The sequence below is a fragment of the Canis lupus genome, chromosome 26 (assembly GCF_048164855.1).
Source record: "Canis lupus baileyi chromosome 26, mCanLup2.hap1, whole genome shotgun sequence".
Taxonomy (NCBI): Eukaryota; Metazoa; Chordata; class Mammalia; order Carnivora; family Canidae; genus Canis; species Canis lupus.
Window position 1 is genome coordinate 26,529,567 of NC_132863.1, and position 20,408 is coordinate 26,549,974.

The 20,408-nt window shown below is 43.6% G+C and overlaps 1 protein-coding gene and 1 long non-coding RNA gene across 8 annotated transcripts; one reads left to right on the top strand and one right to left on the bottom strand.

Annotated features, from left to right (window-relative positions):
* The first annotated feature begins 573 nt into the window (after positions 1–573).
* On the top strand, positions 574–12,693 carry LOC140618389 (uncharacterized). Its single transcript, XR_012018530.1, has 4 exons — positions 574–1,442; positions 9,099–9,256; positions 9,495–9,823; positions 11,753–12,693. It is a non-coding gene; the product is annotated as an uncharacterized lncRNA (long non-coding RNA).
* C26H20orf173 (chromosome 26 C20orf173 homolog) lies at positions 6,701–20,381 on the bottom strand. Of its 7 annotated transcripts, XM_072800762.1 has the most exons (7): positions 19,981–20,381; positions 19,210–19,372; positions 12,106–12,261; positions 10,199–10,543; positions 9,791–10,017; positions 9,546–9,711; positions 7,653–8,732 (listed from the first exon to the last, which is right to left on the bottom strand). In XM_072800762.1, the coding sequence occupies exons 3-7, from the start codon at positions 12,115–12,117 to the stop codon at positions 8,544–8,546; spliced, it is 939 nt and encodes a 312-aa protein (XP_072656863.1). In that variant the 5' UTR covers positions 12,118–12,261; positions 19,210–19,372; positions 19,981–20,381; the 3' UTR covers positions 7,653–8,543. The 7 variants fall into 7 exon arrangements, 6 of the variants coding, with proteins under 6 accessions (XP_072656863.1, XP_072656864.1, XP_072656862.1 ...); XR_012018529.1 differs by lacking the exons at positions 12,106–12,261; positions 19,210–19,372; positions 19,981–20,381 and adding exons at positions 6,701–7,139; positions 10,657–10,806 and having other exon boundaries at positions 8,384–8,732; XM_072800763.1 differs by lacking the exon at positions 19,210–19,372 and having other exon boundaries at positions 20,018–20,381.
* Positions 20,382–20,408: the final 27 nt, after the last annotated feature.

Below are 20,408 nucleotides of genomic sequence, written 5' to 3' on the forward strand. Positions count from 1 at the left end.
CTATCAAAGTGACCTTATTTTGGTTTTTGCAAAAGTAACCAAGTTTTTAAAAGTTTGTACTGGATTAAGATGGCCCTTAATCTAATGACTGGTATCCTAAAATGAAGGAAATTTAGGAACAGAAGACACAGGGGAGCAGTCTATATGAAGATGAAGGCAGAGATTAGAATTGTGTGTCTGCAAGCCAAAAAATATAAAGAGACAGAATGTACTAGCAACTAACAGAAGCTCAGAGAGAGGCATGGAACTGATTCTCCCTCAGAACCTCCAGAAGGTGGGGCACCTGGGTGGCTAAGTCAGTTAAGCATCTGCCTTCTGCTCCGGTCATGATCCCAGGGTTCTGGGATCCACGGTTCTGGGATCAAGCCCCATATCAGCAGGGACCCAGCTTCTCCCTCTCACTCTGCCTGCCATTTCCCCTGCTTGTGCGCTCCTTCTCTCTCTCTCTCTCTCTTTCCCTCTCTCTGTCAAATAAATAAATAAATAAGAAAGAAGAAAGAAGAAAGAGAAAAAGAAAGAAAGAAAGAAAGAAAGAAAGAAAGAAAGAAAGAAAGAAAGAAAGAAAGAAAGAAAGAAAGAAAGAGTCCCCAGAGGAACCAACATGAATTTTGGACTTTAGCCTCCAGAGCTATGAGAGAGTAAGTTTCCATTGTTTTAAACTACCTAGTCATTTGTTATGACAGCCCCAGAGAAGAGAACGACCACACTGTCCTTGGGCTTGATTGATAGTTTGGCTGGGGGTAGAGGATCTAGGTTGCAAAAATAGAACCAAACCTTGATGACATTTTTTTTGACATTTTTCTATCATCTTCCAGCCTTTGGTGCTGTTGACAAAAGTATGATGCTTGATCCTTGTGGACTGAGGTAATTGGAATCCTTGGTCTCAGAAACAGAAACAAATTGCTAAATGTAAGCACAAAAATAACTCACTGGTTAAATATCTAGCAGTTTACAGAATAGATGTGAAAACTGCAGAGCCAGTCTGAGGCTATCACCAAGGGAGGTAAGATGTAGCCAAAGACTACCCCAGGAATGGCCGACCTGGAATGTCACCACTGTTGCCACTGCAACCAGATCCTTGACCCTGTGGGACGACAGTAGTTTCAATATGACTACAAATTATTTTTAGCTCCTTCCAGCAGGATGAGGAGTCCATTTCCCTACTTCTTGAATCTGAGGTCATGTTACAACTTCATCTGACCAATACAATGCTGCACAGACACCGTGTGACTTCATAGCTTCCACCTTAACACACCTTGCAGCTTCCACTCTCCAGTAAGAGTTCCACCAAGAAGCCCAGGATCAAAGATTGTGTGGAGAGAGACGCCCAGCTGCCTAGTGACCCCAGCCACCCCAGGTGAGACGCAGACACCAAAGTGAAGTCATCAGAGACAATGCAGCCTCAAGCCACAAGCTATCAGCAGCTGCATAAGCGACCTCAGGTAAGATCATTAGAAAAACTATCCTACCGATCCGTAGAATTGCAATAAATACTAATTGCTGTCTTGAGTCAGTACATTTTAAGGGAAGTTTCCTATGAAACAATGTGTAATGGATACCGACACTCTGCCCAGTTCAGACTACGGAGAAAGTAATCTCTGATTCTGCACTTTTGCATCATGACATCAAGTTTCAAATTCATGAGAGAACCATCTGATTGAGCCCACAAAGGGCACATGCCCGTGTACTAGCTTCCATGGGCAGGAAGGGGAACTGGTGGATCCATTTGGGGTTCATAAATGGGAGGCAGAACCCTGATTCCACCTATCTTGGGTTTGTCCCCAGTAGAAAGAGGCATTTTTCCCCTCTCATCATAAAGTGTCCTTAATGGCATTCCTTCTGCTTCTAATTTTTTCTCTCCTCTTTTTATTAATAGTAAGTATTATGACAAGAGTACTTTTCTGTCATATAGGGCTAGTTACAAATGGCTACTATTTTTTTAACTAAATGGAAATTTATTTCTTGTTCATATAAATTCAAAATAGATAGGAATAGGGTAATACCTCTGCCCCACAAGTACTCAGGCACTCAGTAAGATACACATCAAGTCTCTATCATCTTCAACAAAGGATTCCAAGATTTTCATGGGTCGCCACACACAGCTGGGTGTTAGGAAAAAAGAAAGAGAGGGACGTCTGCGTGGCTCAGTGGTTGATCATCTGCCTTTGGCTCCGGTTGTGATCCTGGGGTCCTAGGATTGAGTCCAGCATCAGGCTCCCCATAGGGAGCCTGCTTCTCCCTCTGCCTATGTCTTTGCCTCTCTGTGTCTCTCATGAATAAATAAATAAAATATTTAAAAATTTAAAAAGGAAAAGAAAGTGGCAAATGGGAGATTATTTAGACCAGGCATAGAAGTAGCACATGAGATACATGTACACACACACCCAACAGAAATAAATTACATTGCCATAACTAAGTACAAGACAACCGGAAAATGTGGTCTTGTGGTTTCTCAGGAATAACAGATGGGTTTGCTTAACATCAAGTCCACTTCTGCCGTCTATCTCTGCTTTCACACTCACCTTGTTGTAAGTCTATTCTCAGCATCATTTCTTGTTCAAAATACCAGATCAAACTTGCTAGCTCGTGATTTCTCAGTATTTCTCAGTATTTAAAATTGGAAGTTTAACTTCCAACTGAATTTCATCAACTTTAAGCTTTTGACACAGAGGATATTGTTACATTTTTCTGCAAAATTAACCATTTTTTAAAGATTTTATTTATTAAAAAAAGATTTTATTTATTTATTCATGATAGACACAGAGAGAGAGAGAGAGAGAGAGAGAGAGGCAGAGACACAGGCAGAGGGAGAAGCAGTCTCCATGCAGGGAGCCTGATGCGGGTCTCGACCCCGGGTCTCCAGGATCATGCCCTGGGCTGAAGGTGGAGCTAAACTGCTGGGCCACCGGGGCTGCCCCCAAATTAACCATTCTAATGGTTGTTTTTTCAGTCTCTTAATATAATTAGAATAATTATATTATATTATATTCTAATATTATTCTAAAATAGTCTGATTTTTCTTCAAAAATATTAGGCTGCTTTTTAAAATTGCTGTGCTTGTCTGTAAGATTTAAATTACTTTGTATATGAAGATATTCTGTTTTTGTCTTGGTGAAATTTTTTCTATTTCATCTTTTTCCCAGTTTCATTGATAAAATTGTCATATAATGTTGTGTCGGCTTAAGGTACACAGCAAAATGATGTAATATATGTCTATATTGTGAAATAATTACCACAATAAATTTTATTAACATCTATCATCTCAAATGGTTACAATTTTTTTCTCATGATGAAGATTTTTAAAAATATATTTATTTATTCATGAGAGACACAGAGAGAGAGGCAGAGACATAGGCAGAGGGAGAAGCAGGCTCCCTGTGAGGAGCCTGATGGGGGGGGGACTAGACCCTAGGACCCTGGAATCAGGAGCAGATGCTTGAGCCACCCAGGCGTCCCTTGTGATGAAGACTTTTAAAATCTATTCTCTTAGCACTTTTCAACTATACAATATTTGGTATTATAGTACCATGTCGGTGATGGCCATTCTGACAGGTGTGAGGGAATATCTCACTGTGGTTCTGATTTGCATTTTCCTGATGTTGAGTGATGTTGAGCATTTTTATGTACGTGTTGACCATTTTTTGTTTTCGTTTTGTTTACAGATTTTATTTATTTATTTGACAGAGAGCAAAGCTAGAGAGAAAGCACAAGCTGTGGGGGTGGGGGGGTGGGACAGAGAGAGGGAGGAAGAAGCAGACTCCACGTTGAGCAAGGATCCTGATGCAGGGCTCAATCCTGGGACCCTGGGATTATAACTGGAGCCAAAAGCAAAAGCTTAACTGACTGAGCCACCAAGGTGCCCCTGTTGACCATTTTTTTTGCAGGTCTTCTTTGGAAAACTGTCTATTCAGGGTGCCTGGGTGGCTCAGTCAGTTAAGTGTCTGACTTTGGCTCAGGTCATGATCTTGGGTCCTGGGATAAAGGCCCGTATCAGGCTCCTCACTCAGTGGGGAGTCTGCTTGTCCCTCTTCTCTCCCCCCCCTCCTGTACACCTGCTTTCTCTCACTCTCAAATAAATAAAATCTTGGGGCACCTGGGTGGCTCAGTTGGTTAGGCATCTGCCTTTGCCTTAGGTCATGATCCCAGGGTCCTGGGATCAAGCCTCATGTGGGGCTCTCTGCCTGTGCTCTTTCTCTCTCTCAAATAAATAAAATATTTAATAAATAAATACCTAAATAATTTTAAAAACTCATCTATTCAGTTTCTCTGCCCATTTTTCTTTTCTTTTTATAATTTTATTTATTTATTCATGAGAGACACACACACAGAGAGAGGGGCAGAGACACAGGCAGAGGGAGAAGCAGACTCCATGCAGGGAGCCCCATGTGGGACTCGATCCCGGGTCTCCAGGATCACGCCCTGGGCTGAAGGCAGTGCTAAACCGCTGAGCCACCCAGGCTGCCCTCTGCCCATTTTTCAATTAGATTGTTCTTTCTTTCTTTTTTTTTTTTGCTATTGAGTTGTAGGAGTTCTTTATATATTTTGGATGTTAATTAATCCCTTATCAGATATAGGATTTGCAAATATTGTCTGCTGTAGTATACCTTTTCATTTTGTTGATGGTTTCCTTTGCCGGGCAGAAGAAGATTTTTAGTTTGATATAGTTCCACTTGTTTTATATTTACTTGTTGCCTTTGACAAATGATTACAATTATAGCTAGAACACTATTACCCTAGCATGCAACTTTTTAAAAAATTTTTGCGACTTTTTTAGTGAGTTCATGCATACCTGAACTTGTCAACAGTTCTTCCACGTGTCTAAAATTAAATTCTAATTACTATAATTTTTTGGTTGTGGTAAAAAGTAAACAACATAAAATTTACCATCTAAACCATTTTTAAGGGATCCCTGGGTGGCGCAGCGGTTTGGCGCCTGCCTTTGGCCCAGGGCATGATCCTGGAGACCCGGGATGGAATCCCAAGTCGGGCTCTCAGTGCACGGAGCCTGCTTCTCCCTCTGCCTGTGTCTCTGCCTCTCTCTCTCTCTCTCTCTCTCTGTGTGTGACTATCATAAATAAATTTTAAAAAATTAAAAAAAAATAAACCATTTTTAAGTGGGCAGTTAAGTATATTTACATTTTGAAAGAGATCTCCAGAACTTTTCACCTTGCCAAATTGAAACTCTTATTGAACAATAACTTCCCCTTCCCCTCCATCTCAGCCTCTGGAAACTACCATTATACTTTCTGTTCCTATGAGAGAGGAATCATGTATTAATTGTCTTTTGTGTCTGGTTTCTTTCACTTAGCCTAATGTCCTCAAGGCTCGTCCATGTTACAGCATGTGACAGGTTTTCCTTCCTTATTATGTCTTTAAATTGTATTAAAATATTAAATACATATAAAAGAATATAAAAGAAAACAAATATCCATGTACCTGTTGTTTTTTTTTTTGTTGTTGTTGTTGTTGTTTTTAAGACTGATTTATCTATTTGAGGTGGGGAGGGGCAGGGAGAGAGGGAGAGGAGAATCTCTGCACCCCACCGAGTGCAGAGCCCTGACGTGGAGCTCCATCTCATGACTGAGATCATGACTTGAGCCAAAATCAAGAGCTTTCTGCTTAACTGACTGAGCCACCCAGGTTCTCCAGGTGTCCCCCATGCACCTATCTTAATCACTGAAGACCTTGATGCTCCTTCTTCCCTGCCAGATGTTAACAGTACGGAGAAATTTGTATTTATCATTCCCTTGGCATTTTATTTTTACTACATCATTGTGTATCTAAGCAGTATATTATTTAATTGTGTATATTTTTTAACATTAGATGTAATCACGTGATATGCATTTTTATGCAACTGCTTTTTTTATCGAAGTGAAATTCACAGAACACACATAACACAATGAACTATTCAGGTATGCAATTCAGTGGCATTTAATGTACTCACAATGTTCTGTAGCCAGCCACCAGCTCTATTTTCAAGACTTTTTTTTGGGCAGCCCAGGTGGCTCAGGGCAGCCCGGGTGGCTCAGAGGTTCAGCGCTGCCTTCAGCCCAGGGCGGGATCCTGGAGACCCGAGATCGAGTCCCGTGTCAGGCTCCCAGCGTGGAGCCTGCTTCTCCCTCTGCCTATGTCTCTGCTGCGTGCTCTCTCTCTCTCTCTCATTAATAAATTAAATTTAAAAAAAGATTTTTTTCAACTTCCCTTAAAAACACCATGTTCCCATTAAATCATCACTCGCTGTTGCCTCCTGTCCCCAACCCCTGGTAACCATTAATCTGCTTTCTTTTTCTGTGGCTTTTCCTATCCCATATATATCATATAAAAGGAATCATACAATATGTGATCTTTTGTGTCTGGCTTCTTTCACTTAGCATAATGTTTTTGTAGTTCTTCTAAGATGTAGCGTGTATTATTTTTTTTAAAGGGCAGCCCAGGTGGCACAGCGGTTTAGCGCCGCCTGCAGCCCGGGGTGTGATCCTGGAGACGCGGGATCGAGTCCCACGTCGGGCTTCCTGCGGGGAGCCTGCTTCTCCCTCTGCCTGTGTCTCTGCCTCTCTCTTCGCTCTCTCTGAATGAATAAATAAATCTTATTAAAAAAATAACCACTCTAAAAAAAAATATTTATTTATTTATTTATTTATTTATTTATTTGAAAGAGAGTACCAGTCGGGGAGGCAGAGGGAGAGGGACAAGCAGACTCCTTGCTGAACAGGGAACCCGACTGGGGGCTTGATCCCAGGACCCTGAGATCATGACCTGAGCTGAGGCATATGCCTAACTGACTGAGACACCCAGGTGCTCCTGTAGCATGTATTAATACTTTGCTCCTTTTGATAGCTGAATAATATCACAGTGTATGGACGTACCACAATTTGTTTACCCATTCATTCACCACTAGACATTTGGGTTGTTTCCGCCTTTTTGCTATTGTGAATAATGCTGCTAAATATTTGTGTACCAGTTTCTGTGTGGACATATGTTTTCATTTCTCTTGGGTATTTTCCTAAAAGTAGAACTGCTGGCTCCTATGGTAATTATTTGTTTAACTTTCTGAGGAATCATCAAACTTACCACATACTCACCCAGCTCACTCATACTCACTGCAGGAGAGCTATGAAGACTTAGTTTGGGCTCCAGTTCTAGCAAAATAGTAAATGAAAAGATAACCTGAAAACTCTCCTGCTACAAAAATCCAGAACCCCTGGTCAAAATATAGTAACTAAATTTTCAAAAAGATTTTATTATTTATTTACTTACTTACTTATTTATTTTTAGAGAGTAGGGGCAGGGTGAGAAGGAGAGAAGCAGACTCCCTGCTGAGTGGGGACCCCCCCCCCATACACACAACATGGGGCTCAATCTCACGACCCTGAGATCATGACCTGAGCTGAAATCAAGAGTTGGATGCTCAACCAGCTGAGCTACCCTGTTGCCCTTTTAGTGTTAATTTTTGTTTCAGTTGGGCAGCCCCCGTGGCCCAGTGGTTTAGCGCTGCCTTCAGCCCAGGGCATGATTCTGGAGACCCGGGACCAAGTCCCATGTCGGGCTCCCTGCATGGAGCCTGCTTCTCCCTCTGCCTGTGTCTCTGCCTCTCTCTCTCTCTTTCATGAATAAATAAATAAATATTTTTAAAAATAGTAAATTTTTTTAGTTGTATTTATTTTTTAATGTGTATTATGGGTCCATGACACATAGTCCAAAAGGTACAAAAAGTGAATTAAAAGAAAATCCAAAATCATTAGAAAAGTAAAGAAAGAAAAGAAAATCCATCCCCATCTTTTCCCCCACTTATTTTCCAGAGACAGTTTATATCTGGCAACTACCAGCAGCAACTACCATCCCTAATGTCTTGTGTATCCTTCCTGAGTTAATTGAAAAATTTACAAGTGCATATATTATTTTAGCAAGAATTTTTTTTTTTTTTTTTTTTTTTTAGCAAGAATTATTTTAAACACAGAGCAGAGGCCCAAATAAAACAGGAAGTCCCCTGAAAAACAGCACAAGGAGTGCTCTAGCTGCCTGAGTGCTTGTCCAGGAACTTAGGAGTTTAATGCCTATGGGGGCTGAGGACTTTGAGCCCAGGGGAGGCAGAGGAGGAACAGAGGTCACTGTAAAACACTAGGAACCTCAAGGAGCTGAACCTTTGGTGAAAAGCTAAGCTAGAAAAAAATCCACCCCCAGTACAGGATGAAATACAAAGGCTTATACAACTCTTTCCTCAGATGGGAAAAGAGCTTCCCCCAAGAACTCTGTCTGGCCTTGCATTTTGTGTGAGATTGGGTCTAAATCTACACCACCTGCATGATCCAGGGTCAAGCAGAGAAAGTAACATAAATACTGCCCCTGAGATCTGGAAATCAAGTTTGGCTCTTCGTCTCCTTACCCTGTCCTTGTAGGCAACAGATCCGACGAAAATTTTATTCAGCACTAGACTGACTGGTCTCCATAAAATTTCCTCTTGCTTTTGACCCCTGAAAGTCCTCATGGTCCTGCTGCTGCCGCCAACACCACTGTCCCAAGAACCTGCCTTGACGCTCAAAGGACTAGGACTTGTGGGGACTCTGGTCGGTGTCGGGTGTGGACAGTGAGTTCACCCGCCACACCGTAGCTGACTTCCATTCCTGCTTCCGTGCTGCACATAGAATCTCCTTGGTGCTCTTAGTCCAATTAACACCCTCCCAGTCTTGGCATCCCTCTTCTTGCTTTTCTGATCCAAATCTGAAGCAGGCATCCTGGTGAATGAGAGAGGAATATAATGTGTCAGCAGGCTGATTCGTGCCTTTGTCCCCACTGCCCTCACTCAGCATCAAGTGTGACAGCCTGCCTCCTGGAGCTGGGAGGAGAACAGAGCTCACCTTCCCCAGGGAAGACACACACTGAACACACAGTGTGATCCCAGAGCCCGGCAAGGAGAGCATCAACTAGCTGCTCCTCATCATATTGGAGGAAAAGAGGACTCCCCAGGGAAACAAGGGAAAGGCATTCCAGGCAGAAGCAGCAGTGTGTGAGAAAGCAGAAGGTAGCTGGTATGTTTTGGGGGACACCAAGAAGCCCAGTGTGTGAGCCTGGGAGATGATGCAGGGTCTTGAAATTTTTAGACTCTGTGTTGAAGGCCTGAAGGAGAGAAATCTTGTGTGAGAAATGGACAAGAACCTTTCCTAACCTGGTCACAGGTGTACAGAAGAGAGCCACGAGCCCCACAGAAGCATACTGACCCTGATCATTCAGCCAGTTGCCCTGGTTATACCTGAGGAAGGTAAGGCTGATCACCAGGAGGTGGGGAAGACAGGAGGGGGCTGACCTGGGCCCCTTCGCACGGCAGTCCACAGCCGCATCTTCCTCCCTCCCGTCCCCTTACTTGGTCTTTGTGGTCTTCCATTTCACGAGGGCACTGGACCACCCTCCAAAATCTAAGAGAATTGGGAGGTGGGGGAGTCTTGGCAGACTGAGAACCTGGGAAGGTTCTGCCAGGAGCCTCTCTGTCCTCCCTGCAGTGACCGCCCCTCACTCCGGTGCTAAGAATATCTGGGTTCCCGGACCATCACCTCCTCAAGCGGAGCATCTGAAGTCCACACCAGACCAGGAAATTGCAGCAGCAGCAGCAGCAGCTTTCTCCAGGAGCCCTGGTTGCTGGCGTTCCCGGGATGGATGAAGTGTCCCGTGGCTTGGTTCCCCACTGTCTCGAAGCCCTGGACACAGCCCTCGTTCATCCTGGGAAGGAGGGCAGAAACTGGCAGAGCTCTGAGGGCAGCCACGCCCTTCCCAGGCCCTGCCCTCTCCTGGCACCCACCCGAAGGCTGCAGTGGGTTGGTGGACGTTGCTGGTAAGGCCAGGGCCCCACAGGGTCTGTGAGTGCCCCATCAAAGCACAAGTCCCACAGTAGATATGGAAATGGCTCGCTGAGGGCCTGGGAATCACCTTGAACAGCTTTTCCCACATTTTGCCAAGGCCACTTGCTGAGTTCATGCCCTGGAAACAGCAGAAAGAAGACTGGGGGCTGGGAGCTGGGTATCGGCTCTAGTGGAAAGAAAGCAGACCTGTAGGGTGAGACCCTTATACTGGTGGTCAGGGTTTGAGGCCATGAGGAGGAGAGGTGCGCTAAACCAGGGCCGAGGGCAGGGGCTGGGTGAGAAAGTGGGACATGGGCTGGGCCTTGGAAGGACCAGGGGTGGGACTGGGGCCAGGGTTGGCCACTGACCAACCAACAGAGTACAGTATCAGGGGTCATGGATTCTGTTGCCCCCATCAGGTGCTCCAGGGCCTTCTCATAGCAGGTAGCAAATCGGTTCCGTTCTCCAACTCTGTGGTAGCAGAGGGAGGCGTTTAGTGTCTCGGATGGGCAGCCACTTCTCCTGAATTTGAGCCAAGGGCAGTTGCAATGCCGTGGTACCAAGGCCATCAGTTTTCCCTGGGGTGGCGATTCAGGTTTGGGATCCAGGCAGGGTGCCATCAGCCACATGATGAGTACCCAGAAGACCCACAGGACAAAAATCTGCCACAAGTGCTTCATGTCCTGGGGCAGACAGCAGACTGACTTCTCTACCTGGGATTGAGAAGGAGGAGAAACTGAGGCCCTAGGCTCTCTCTGTCCCTTTGGCCCCTATGGCCCCCCAACCCACCACATCATACCTCCTGCCTCCCTGCCCATTTGCTCACCTCCAGAGAGGACCTAGCTGGCCCTGGGATGGAAAGTGCAAGTGCAGAGAGATAACATATGGTGGGTCCCGTATCCTCCATCAGGAGGAAGGATTAGCTCTCAGTGTGGTCCCCCATGCCACCAATCATACCACAGATCTCATCATAAAGTATACATTGTGACCTCCCTTCTGTAGCCTGCCTGGGCAGAGCCGCTACCCAGTCCTGTCTGCGATATACCAGCAGTCTGCATGAGGGCAGAGATGGAACTTGACTGTCTTTTTTAGCTCTGCATCCCTAAGACTGAGAATCATTTAATAAATATTTGTGGGATACATGAGCAGAGATGAGAGGGAACTGAGAGACTAATTAGTGTCTGTGTGATGCCCCTCTCTCCAAACGTGTAACTAGGCTCAGATCTCTCTTCTATTCTCCAGACCTCATACCCAACAGCCTTATGGACTTACCCTTAGATGTCTCAGAGACCTCTCCTAACTCAGGATTTTCCCTGTAAGCCAATTCCTTCCCAAGACTTCTCCATCTCGGTAAATGTCCCACCTGTCACCAAGTGGCTCGAGCCAGAAACCTATGGGCTCTCCTGGATTTCTCCTTCTCTTGTGATTTCCAAAACCATTTTCCATCCATTTGTTTCTGTCTCCATACCACCTTCTTCATTTCCACTACCACCACCCCCCCTTTTTTGTTAAGATTTTATTATTTATTCATGAGAGACACGCAGAGAGAGGCAGAGACATGGGCAGAGGGAGAAGCAGGCTCCATGCAGGGACCTGATGCAGGACTTGATCCCTGGACCCCAGGATCATGACCTGAGCCAAAGGCAGACACTCAACTACTGAGCCACCCAGGCACCCCAGCTGGGTATTTTATAGCTTTTAAAACAATTCACAAAAAAAAACTGAGTAAGGTCTATACTTTAATTAATTGTGCTGTGCCAATGCCAATTTCCTGGTTTGGACAATGTCCTGTTGCTACTATATAAGATGCTACCATTAGGGGAAACCGGGTACATAGGACCTCTCCTTACTATTTTTGCAATTTCTTATGTGCCTATAGTTATTTAAAAACAAAAAGTTGTGTTGTGTTTTGTTTTTTAAAGATTTATTTACGTATTTTGGAGAGACAGAGACAGAGAACGGGGAGAAGTACAAGGAGAGAGAGAAAAGAATCTCAAGCAGACTCTTCACTGAGTGCAGAGCCCAAAGCTTGACTCGGGCTCAACCTCACAATCCTGAGGCCATGATCTGAGTCAGAACCAAGCGTGGGATGCTCAACAGACTGTGCCACCCAGGCACCCCTCAAAATAAAAAGGTTTTAAAAATCCTCTAGAAAAAAATGTATAGTAAGCTTTATTGCAGTTTCCTTCATATCAAGTGATATATTTTATTATTTTATTTATTATTGTATTATTGTATTATTGTTTTTTATTATTGTAAAACACTCAGAAATTACCTTTCCAACCATTTTAAAGTGTAGAATTCAGTGACAGTACATTGTGCAGTACTATGCAGCTACCATCTCCATCTAGTTCCGGAACATATTCATCCCCACAAGAGGCAGCTCCATTCCCGGTAAGCAATCAAGTCCTATTTTCATCTTCTCCAGCCTCTGGTAAGGTAGGAGTTTTTAAAAATTAAAACATCTTAAAATATTAGCCTTGCTTTTCTTTTTGACAACTTTGTTGAGGCACAATTTGCATGTCAAAAAAAATCACACATTTTAAATTCAATGATTTTTTTTAGTAAATTTGTAGTTATGTAAGCATCACCACAAACCAGTTTCGAATGTTCCCATCAGAGACCCCTCATTCACATTTACCATCAATCTCTCTCCTCATTCCAAGCAACTCAAACCTACTTCCTCTATAGATTTGCCTTGTTTGGGCAGCCCCGGTGGCTCAGTGGTTTAGTGCTGCCTTTGGCCCAGGATGTGATCCTGGAGACCCAGGATTGAGTCCCACCTTGGGCTCCCTGCATGGAGCCTGCTTCTGCCTGTGTCTCTGCCTCTCTCTCTCTCTCTCTCTCTCTCTCTCTCTGTGTGTGTGTGTGTCTCTCATGAATAAATTAAATGTTTTTTTAAAAAGAGAAAAAGAGGGATCCCTGGGTGGCGCAGCGGTTTGGCGCCTGCCTTTGGCCCAGGGCGCGATCCTGGAGACCCGGGATCGAATCCCACGTCAGGCTCCCGGTGCATGGAGCCTGCTTCTCCCTCCTCCTGTGTCTCTGCCTCTTTCTCTCTCTATGTCTATCATGAATAAATAAATAAATCTTTTAAAAAAAAAAATAAAAATAAAAAAAATAAAAAGAGAAAAAGATTTGCCTTGTTTGATCATCTCATATAAATGGGATCATACATTTTGTAGTTTCTTGTATCTGACTTCTTTTTCTAGCATAATGTTTTTGAGGTTTATATTATAGCAGGTACCAGGAGTTAGTTTCTTTTGTTTTGTTTTGTTTGGACAACTAATATTCCATTGTGTGGATATGCCACATTTTATTTATCTAGGTTACACTTAATTAAGCATCTTGAGCCAATAACACTTCTAGTCTATACCAATGGAGCTCTCTGTGGTTTTGGAAACATGCTGAAAATTCAAGCAGTTTACAGATTTACCCGCCTTTTACTTTCTGCCTGCTTGGGCCTCACATTCAGTCAGGGATGACTAGATAGCTAGGATGCTCTCTAAGCTCTCGTGAGCATGTGTAAAGTCTCGTGCAAGTGTGCAGCCTTTCAGACCACCAGGGCTGTGTGAAAGCTTATCAAGGCTCACTGTGGCTATCTTGTTCCCAGATCTCTCTGCTAAATGTCTGGCAGGCGTGCCATTTTATTGCTTGTCCCCACTAGTATCATAACTTCAGCCTAGCTGCAGTGTTGGCTTGCCTTGATTGTTTGCCACTAGATTGCTATTGTTTTCAACAATGTCCATGGGCAAGTGTTTTCTAAGCTCTGCTCCAAATCCAATCGGCTCCTTCTAAGGACAAAGTTCCTACTCCTCACAAAGTTCCCTGCCCCATTAGGACTCACCACAGAACTGAGTGAGGAAGATTGGACAAGCCCCTGGGTAAAATGACATGAAGGTTTGGTAGTTTTTCTTGAATGAATGCTTCTCAATATGATGTATGCCTTTTGGTCAATTTCTAGAGTCCTGAAGTGACTGTCTATGACAATTTTACATAGTCTTATCATTCCTTTTTAAGGAGAGGATTTACTGAGCTCCTCAGTTATTCTGGAGGCCCCATCCCTTAACCAATATGTTCTTGAGTCCTTGTTAATTTTTCTCTTCTATTATTATAAAATATGTCAAGGAGGGCCCCCCAGATGGCTCAGCGGTTTAGCGCTGCCTTCGGCCCGGGGTGTGATCCTGGGGACCCAGGGTCGGGTTCCTGGCATGGAGCCTGCTTCTCCCTCTGCCTGTGTCTCTGCCTCTCTCTGTTTCTCAAATAAATAAATAAAATCTTTAAAAAAATGTGTCAAGGATACTAGATTGAATAATAAAATTAACCACACTAGAGTGAATAATATGATACTTTCGTGAAGTCAGTATCCATTTTTTTCCCCAGATCTTAACACTTCCTCTGTTTTTGGTATTCTGATGTTTAGATGTAGACATATGCTTATTTACTCTATTTGAATAGATTCAAGCTTGCCAAATATTAGAACTCATGCCTATCATTAATTCTGGCTAATTCTTATCCATACCTTTCAAATATTGCCTCTCCTTCCTTCTTGCTACTTTCTCCTACTGGAACTCTTATTAGTGAGATATTAATTTCTTCATTCTGAATCTCTCTTTTATAGTTATGATTTTATTTCTCTATATTATATTTAGCTCTTTCAAGTTCAATATTCCTCTCTTTGACTGTGTCTAATTGGCTGTTTAACCCTCCCCCTGATTTTTTAAATTAAATTACTATATTTTTCATTTCTAGAAATTTTTAAAATTTTTAATCTTTCTCTTTCTTTCTTTCTTTCTTTCTTTCTTTCTTTCTTTCTTTCTTCCTTTTTCTTTCTTTCTTTCTTCCTTCCTTCCTTCCTTCCTTCCTTCCTTCCTTCCTTCCTTCCTTCCTTTCTTCCTTCCTTCCTCCTTCTTTTTTTAGAGAAGTGAGAGAGGAACAGAGGGAGAAAGAGAATCTTAAGTAGGATCCACATCCAACATGGAACCTGATGTGGGGCTCAATCTCACAATCCTGAGATCATGACCTGAGCTGAAATCACGAGTCAGACACTCAAACAACAGAGCTACTGAAGCACCCAAATTTCAATTTATTTTCAACTCTTCTTGGTGTGGTATCATTTTTACATCTTCATTGTTTCTTAAATGTTGTTAATCATTACAAACATAGTTTTTATCAGGGCACCCGAGTGGCTCAGTTCATTAAGCATCTAACTTGGGCTGGGATCATGATTTCAGGGTCCTGGGATGGGCCCTGCATTGGGCTCCACGCTCAATGCAAGGTTGGCTTCCCCCTTTCCCTCTGCCCCTTTTCCTGCTCAGGCTCACATGCTCATTCTCTTTATCTCCCAAATAAATAAAATCTTAAAGAAAAACATAGTTTTTATCTGAAAAATCCATTATCTCAAGTTCACAGAAGTATGATGCTGATGATGGTGTCTATTGACTCTTGTTCATGAGGAATTGTCCTCATGCATTTTGGGAGATTAGATCAGGTACTCATCCGGAGCAGAGTTTTCTCCTTGAGAATGCTATGTGCCTTAGGTTGAGTTGTGTTTCCTCAGAGAAGTTTCATGTGTGCTTCTGCCAGGCACCCTCGATTGTTACTTAATTTCTCCACTTTGGAGCTTCTAGACTAAGCAAAGAATATAAATCCAAACTCCAAACTTTTATGAAGACAGGCCTGTGATTACTATGTCCCAGCAATGATTTGTTTTTATCAAAGACACAAGTTGAGATACTCTCAAGCATTCTCTTTCTCTTCCTGCACAAGTGGATACTTCGTTTTGTTTTTTTCTGGCCTACCCTTTTTCTATGGGCCTAGCTCTGTTAAGAAGCCATTTTTTAAAAAGATTTTATTTATTTATTCACGAGAGATACAGAGAGCAAGGCAGAGACACAGATAGAGGGAGAAGCAGACTCCTTGAAGGGAGCCCAATGTGGGACTCAATCCCCGGACCCGAGATCATGCCCTGAGTGGAAGGCAGATGCTCAACCGCTGAGCCACCCAGGCGTTCCAAGAAGCCACCTTTTTATTGAGGCCTGGAGGTATCATCTCCTTTACCTATATAGGCATTAATAGCCAATACCCAAAAAAAGACATCGCCCATTATTTTTTGACAATGATTATAAGACAATACAATATGGTCATGGGGAGTTCAGGCCACACTGACTAAAAAATACTTTATGAAACCATTCTCCTCCCATCTATTTGATTCCAATAAAAAAAGTCACTGCCTTCCAAAGCCTTGCTAAATTAATGTAGCACTTACCACATTATAGCTACCAACACATTACTTTCCAGGCTATAAGATCTTTTATATGAAAGTGATTTGTGAGCTGTAAATATCTATGTTACTATGAATTATTATATGCTAAGAATGAGAGAAGGAAGAAAGAAACCCCAAACTTGTAGATTACTGACACCCCAGGTCCATTAGCCACCTCTCCTCATCCTATCCCAGAGTCACAAAGTCAGCTCACAAGCTTACTGCTTTTTTCAACTCTTTCACTTCTAGCCCCTGGGGATTTCTCTTACTTTTTCATGAGTCAGCTATCTGTTCCAAGAGATAATTGTTTTTTAGCATTTCAAGATGTTTCTCAGCCGGAAGGTTTCCAGGATTAAGTCTACATATTATTTTATTAGAACTACAACCTTTATAATTAGCTTGCTTACTAGTCATTATTTCATGATTCATGTAATTAAATAATGTTTTACAAATACTGAAAGAAGATCCTTCCTTATGCGGGTTGCACCACAGTACACATTAAAAGTATTTGCTTCATATTTTCTTAGCCCAGTGCTTTTTAAACAAGAGCATGCCTCAGAATCACCTGGAAAGCTTAATAAAAACACAAACTGCTGAGCCTCATCCCCAGAGGTTCTGAATTAGTTTTTCTGGGGTATGCCTGAGAATTTGCATTTCTAACAAGTTTTCAGGTGGTAGCAATGCTTTTGGTTCAGAGGACCAGACTTTAAGAACCACTGCCTTAATTTCTTTTTTAAGATTTTTTAATTTATTTATGAGAGACACAGAAAGAGCAGCAGAGACACAGGACGAGGGAGGAGAAGCAGGCTCCATGCAAGGAGCCCAACGTGAGACTCCATCCTGGGAATCTGGGATCATGCCCTGAGCCAAAGGCAGATGCTCAACCACTGAGCCACCCAAGCATCCCAAAGAACCACTGTCTTAGCTCAACAGAGCTAGCCAGAAAAGTATTTTACAGAAATAAAAGATTCCTTTATTAAAATGGAAGCTCATATTCTAATTATATTTTTGCTTATATTTTCTTTTTATTTATTTATTTTATTTTTATTTTTTTTAATTTATTCATGATAGTCACACAGAGAGAGACAGAGAGGCAGAGACACAGGCAGAGGGAGAGGGAGAAGCAGGCTCCCCGCAGGGAGCCCGATGTGGGATTCGATCCCAGGTCTCCAGGATCGCGCCCCGGGCCAAAGGCAGGCGCCAAACCGCTGCGCCACCCAGGGATCCCTGCTTATATTTTCTAAAGAGGAAACTTATATTTCCTTCCACAGCCTGCAGTAGCATCCTAACTGGTATATCTACTTCTGTTCTATCCATCCCTCATCCATTCTTCACCTAGCAACTGGCATGACCTTAAGTTGATTTCCTGCTTAAACGCTTAAAATGGCATCCCATTGCATGCAGAATAAAATCCAAAATCCTCACTTCTCACATCTTCCAGGCATTCTGCTTTTTCTTTGTTTCTAGAACTTTAAGTTCTATCTTGTCCCAGGAACTTTGCACTTGTAATTCCTCTTCCTAGAACACATTACTCCCTCCCGCTTAGTACTTCATCTCTCTGTTCCTTCCTTTTCTTCAAGTCTCATTTTATTTATTTTTTTAAAGATCTTATTTATTTATTCATGAGAGCAGAGACACAGGCAGAGGGAGAAGCAGGCTCCACGCAGGGAGCCTGACGTGGGACTCGATCCCGGGTCTCCAGGATCACACCTGGACTGAAGTCGGTGCTAACTCACTGAGCCACCCCGGCTGCCCTCAAGTCTCATTTTAAATGTCACTCATCTTGAGGTCCACTCTCTGACCTCAATATTATTAAAGTCTGTAAGCTCTCCTAATTGGACTCTGAGCCCCACTGACACAGCTGTGTTCTGAGTCTTCCTTCTCAGGGGAAGCAGTGGGATTTCTACACTGTGACTATTGTGTTTAATCCAGATACACTGAGGTCTCCATATTTCTCCCAAGAGAAAAATGGTCCATCTGCACTGGGAAAGGAGAATATGTAACATCTGCAAATGCATTTCTTTCCTTTTTTTTTCTTAAGATTTTATTTATTTATTTATTTATTTACTTACTTACTTACTTATTTATTCATGAGAGACACACAGAGAGGCAGAGACACAGGCAGAGGGAGATGCAGCCTCCCCACGGGGAGCTGGATGCAGGACTCCATCCCAGAACCCCAGGATCACAATGTGAGTAGAAGGCAGACACTTAACCACTGAGCCACCCAGGTGCCCCAAATGCATTTATTTCTTTAACAATTAGGAAAAGTTCATTCATCAGTGTGAAAATAAGGTGAAAGAAGACTATGACAGGGCAGAAGAAACCAACGAAAGAGACTGAAATCTTCCTCTTCTCCCGTTGGGCTTTGTAGGCTGCAGCAACCGGGGCCAGTGACCCCCTCTGCTGGCTGCCCACGTGCACAGTGAAGCCGTCTTGTGCAGGCCCCACCTGCTCCAAAGGTTGATGGATCCCACCTTGATGGAGAAGGTTGAAGCGGGAGTATAAAGCCTGACATTATGAAGAGTGCAATCTCTAACTATTCAGCGTCTTGGTCTCCTGTCATGGCCACCTAAAAGAAGTCTGGAAAGGGAAGGACCATCTAATTCTGGAATTCCTTTTTTTTTTTTTTTTAATTCTGGAATTCCTAAAACAGAAAGTCCCTTGTCCCAGTTGTCATTGTTACAGTTCCCTGATTATTTGCTTAACAGTACAAGGCACATTCTGCTTTTCAGTTTTTTCTTTCTAGTAAATTACATGCCCTGTGGGGAGCCCAACACAGGGCTTGAACACACAACCCTGAGATCAAGACCTGAGCTGAGATCAAGAGTTAGATGCTTAACCAACTGAGCCACTCAGGTGCCCTTGCTTTTTATTTTTTCCAATTGTTTATGTTGTAAAATACACATAACATAAATTTTACCATCTTAACCATTTTTAAGTCGAATGTATATACTTCTTGTATACCTCTTTCTAACCCACACTGAAAGTTCCTTGAGAGTAGGCATGAGCCCAGTCTGTCTTATTCACCATTGTATTCCCATAACCCAGGGAAGAGCTGGGAAACAGGAAGAGCTCAATAAATATGTGTTGAAGGAGTGAATGAGCATCATTTACCTGGAGCCCCACTGAGTAGAGAGGGTTAGGAAGAGCACAAAATAGGCACAGGCCAGAGAGCAGGGGACGATTTCTGCTCACGTCTCTGGGACTTCACCCGAGAATGCACGTCACTCACACTTGGTGGCGGTAGCTAATGCGCAGAAAGACCCAGGCTCTGGAGCTAGAAAAACCAGGCTTGGAACCTATTAATCTTAGGCAAGCAAAGTCAGTTCACTCCATGGCTTCCTCATCTAAGAGTGAGGTTTGAAATAGCACCTACCCTCCAGGGTTGTTCTGAGGGTAGAAAGGATTACAGCCCTAGGCATATTGTCAGTTTCCAGCTAACAGGAGCTTGTTTTCTTTCTGCACTTCCCTAGCAAACTGCAGCCTGAGGGCAGAAGGAGGACTCTAGACATTGCTCAGCTTCTCCTGAGTCAGAGCCACAGGGCACCCACAGGGGTCCCTCCTCCTCTTCCTGGAAGCCTTCCCTAACCCAGCAAGTCCCTTTCTCCTACAGACTATCACAGTCCCCTGTGCCACCTTTTATCAAAGTTCTGGTCTTACATCACTGAAATGATCTGAGCCAAGCAGCTTCATGAGCCAGAACCACTGAGAGGCTGTTCGAGTACAATCAACCCAACAGGCCCTGGCACCCGGGGTATTTTGAGGTCCAGAAGAAATGGCCGGAATCAGGGCCTGCCATTAACTGGCTGTGATCTAGGGAAACTTACTTCTTGCTTCTACAGGGCAGTTTCTCTTTCAGAAAATGGAGATAAAAGTCACACCTACTTTCTACAGCACTGATTCCCAAACTGCAGGGAATCACCTGGGAGCCACTCCTAGAGTGTGATTCAGCAGGTCTGTGGTGCGGCCCAATAATAACGCATTATAAGCAGGTGCCCAGGTGATGATGAGGTTTCTGGCTGGGGACACTTTGAAAGGCGCTGTTCTGGGAGGTTCCAAGTTGTTCCAAGAGTCTGATGTGAAACTCTTGGCGCAGCTCCCAGGTCAAGGCAAGCGAATGCTGCTACTACTATTTCTGCCCCGCAGACTCGCCTCCGGGCACCGGGTCCACTGGACAGGGCTGCCGCGACCACAGGACCAGAACCCACCGCGGGGTTTAGACGCCGCAGCCCCCAACACTGGTGGGCGGGGCGGCTCCGGGCCGACGGCGAGCGAGGGGTGGGGCCAAGCGTGCGCGTTGCTGCGCCTGCGTG

Coding starts and splice junctions, on each gene's coding strand:
- C26H20orf173 (XM_072800758.1), bottom strand. CDS start 10,737: ATGGAGGATACGGGACCCACCATATGTTATCTCTCTGCACTTGCACTT. Junction 10,544..10,656: donor CAGCTAGGTCCTCTCTGGAG/GTGAGCAAATGG, acceptor TCTCAATCCCAG/GTAGAGAAGTCAGTCTGCTG. Junction 9,712..9,790: donor CAACCCACTGCAGCCTTCGG/GTGGGTGCCAGG, acceptor CCTCCTTCCCAG/GATGAACGAGGGCTGTGTCC.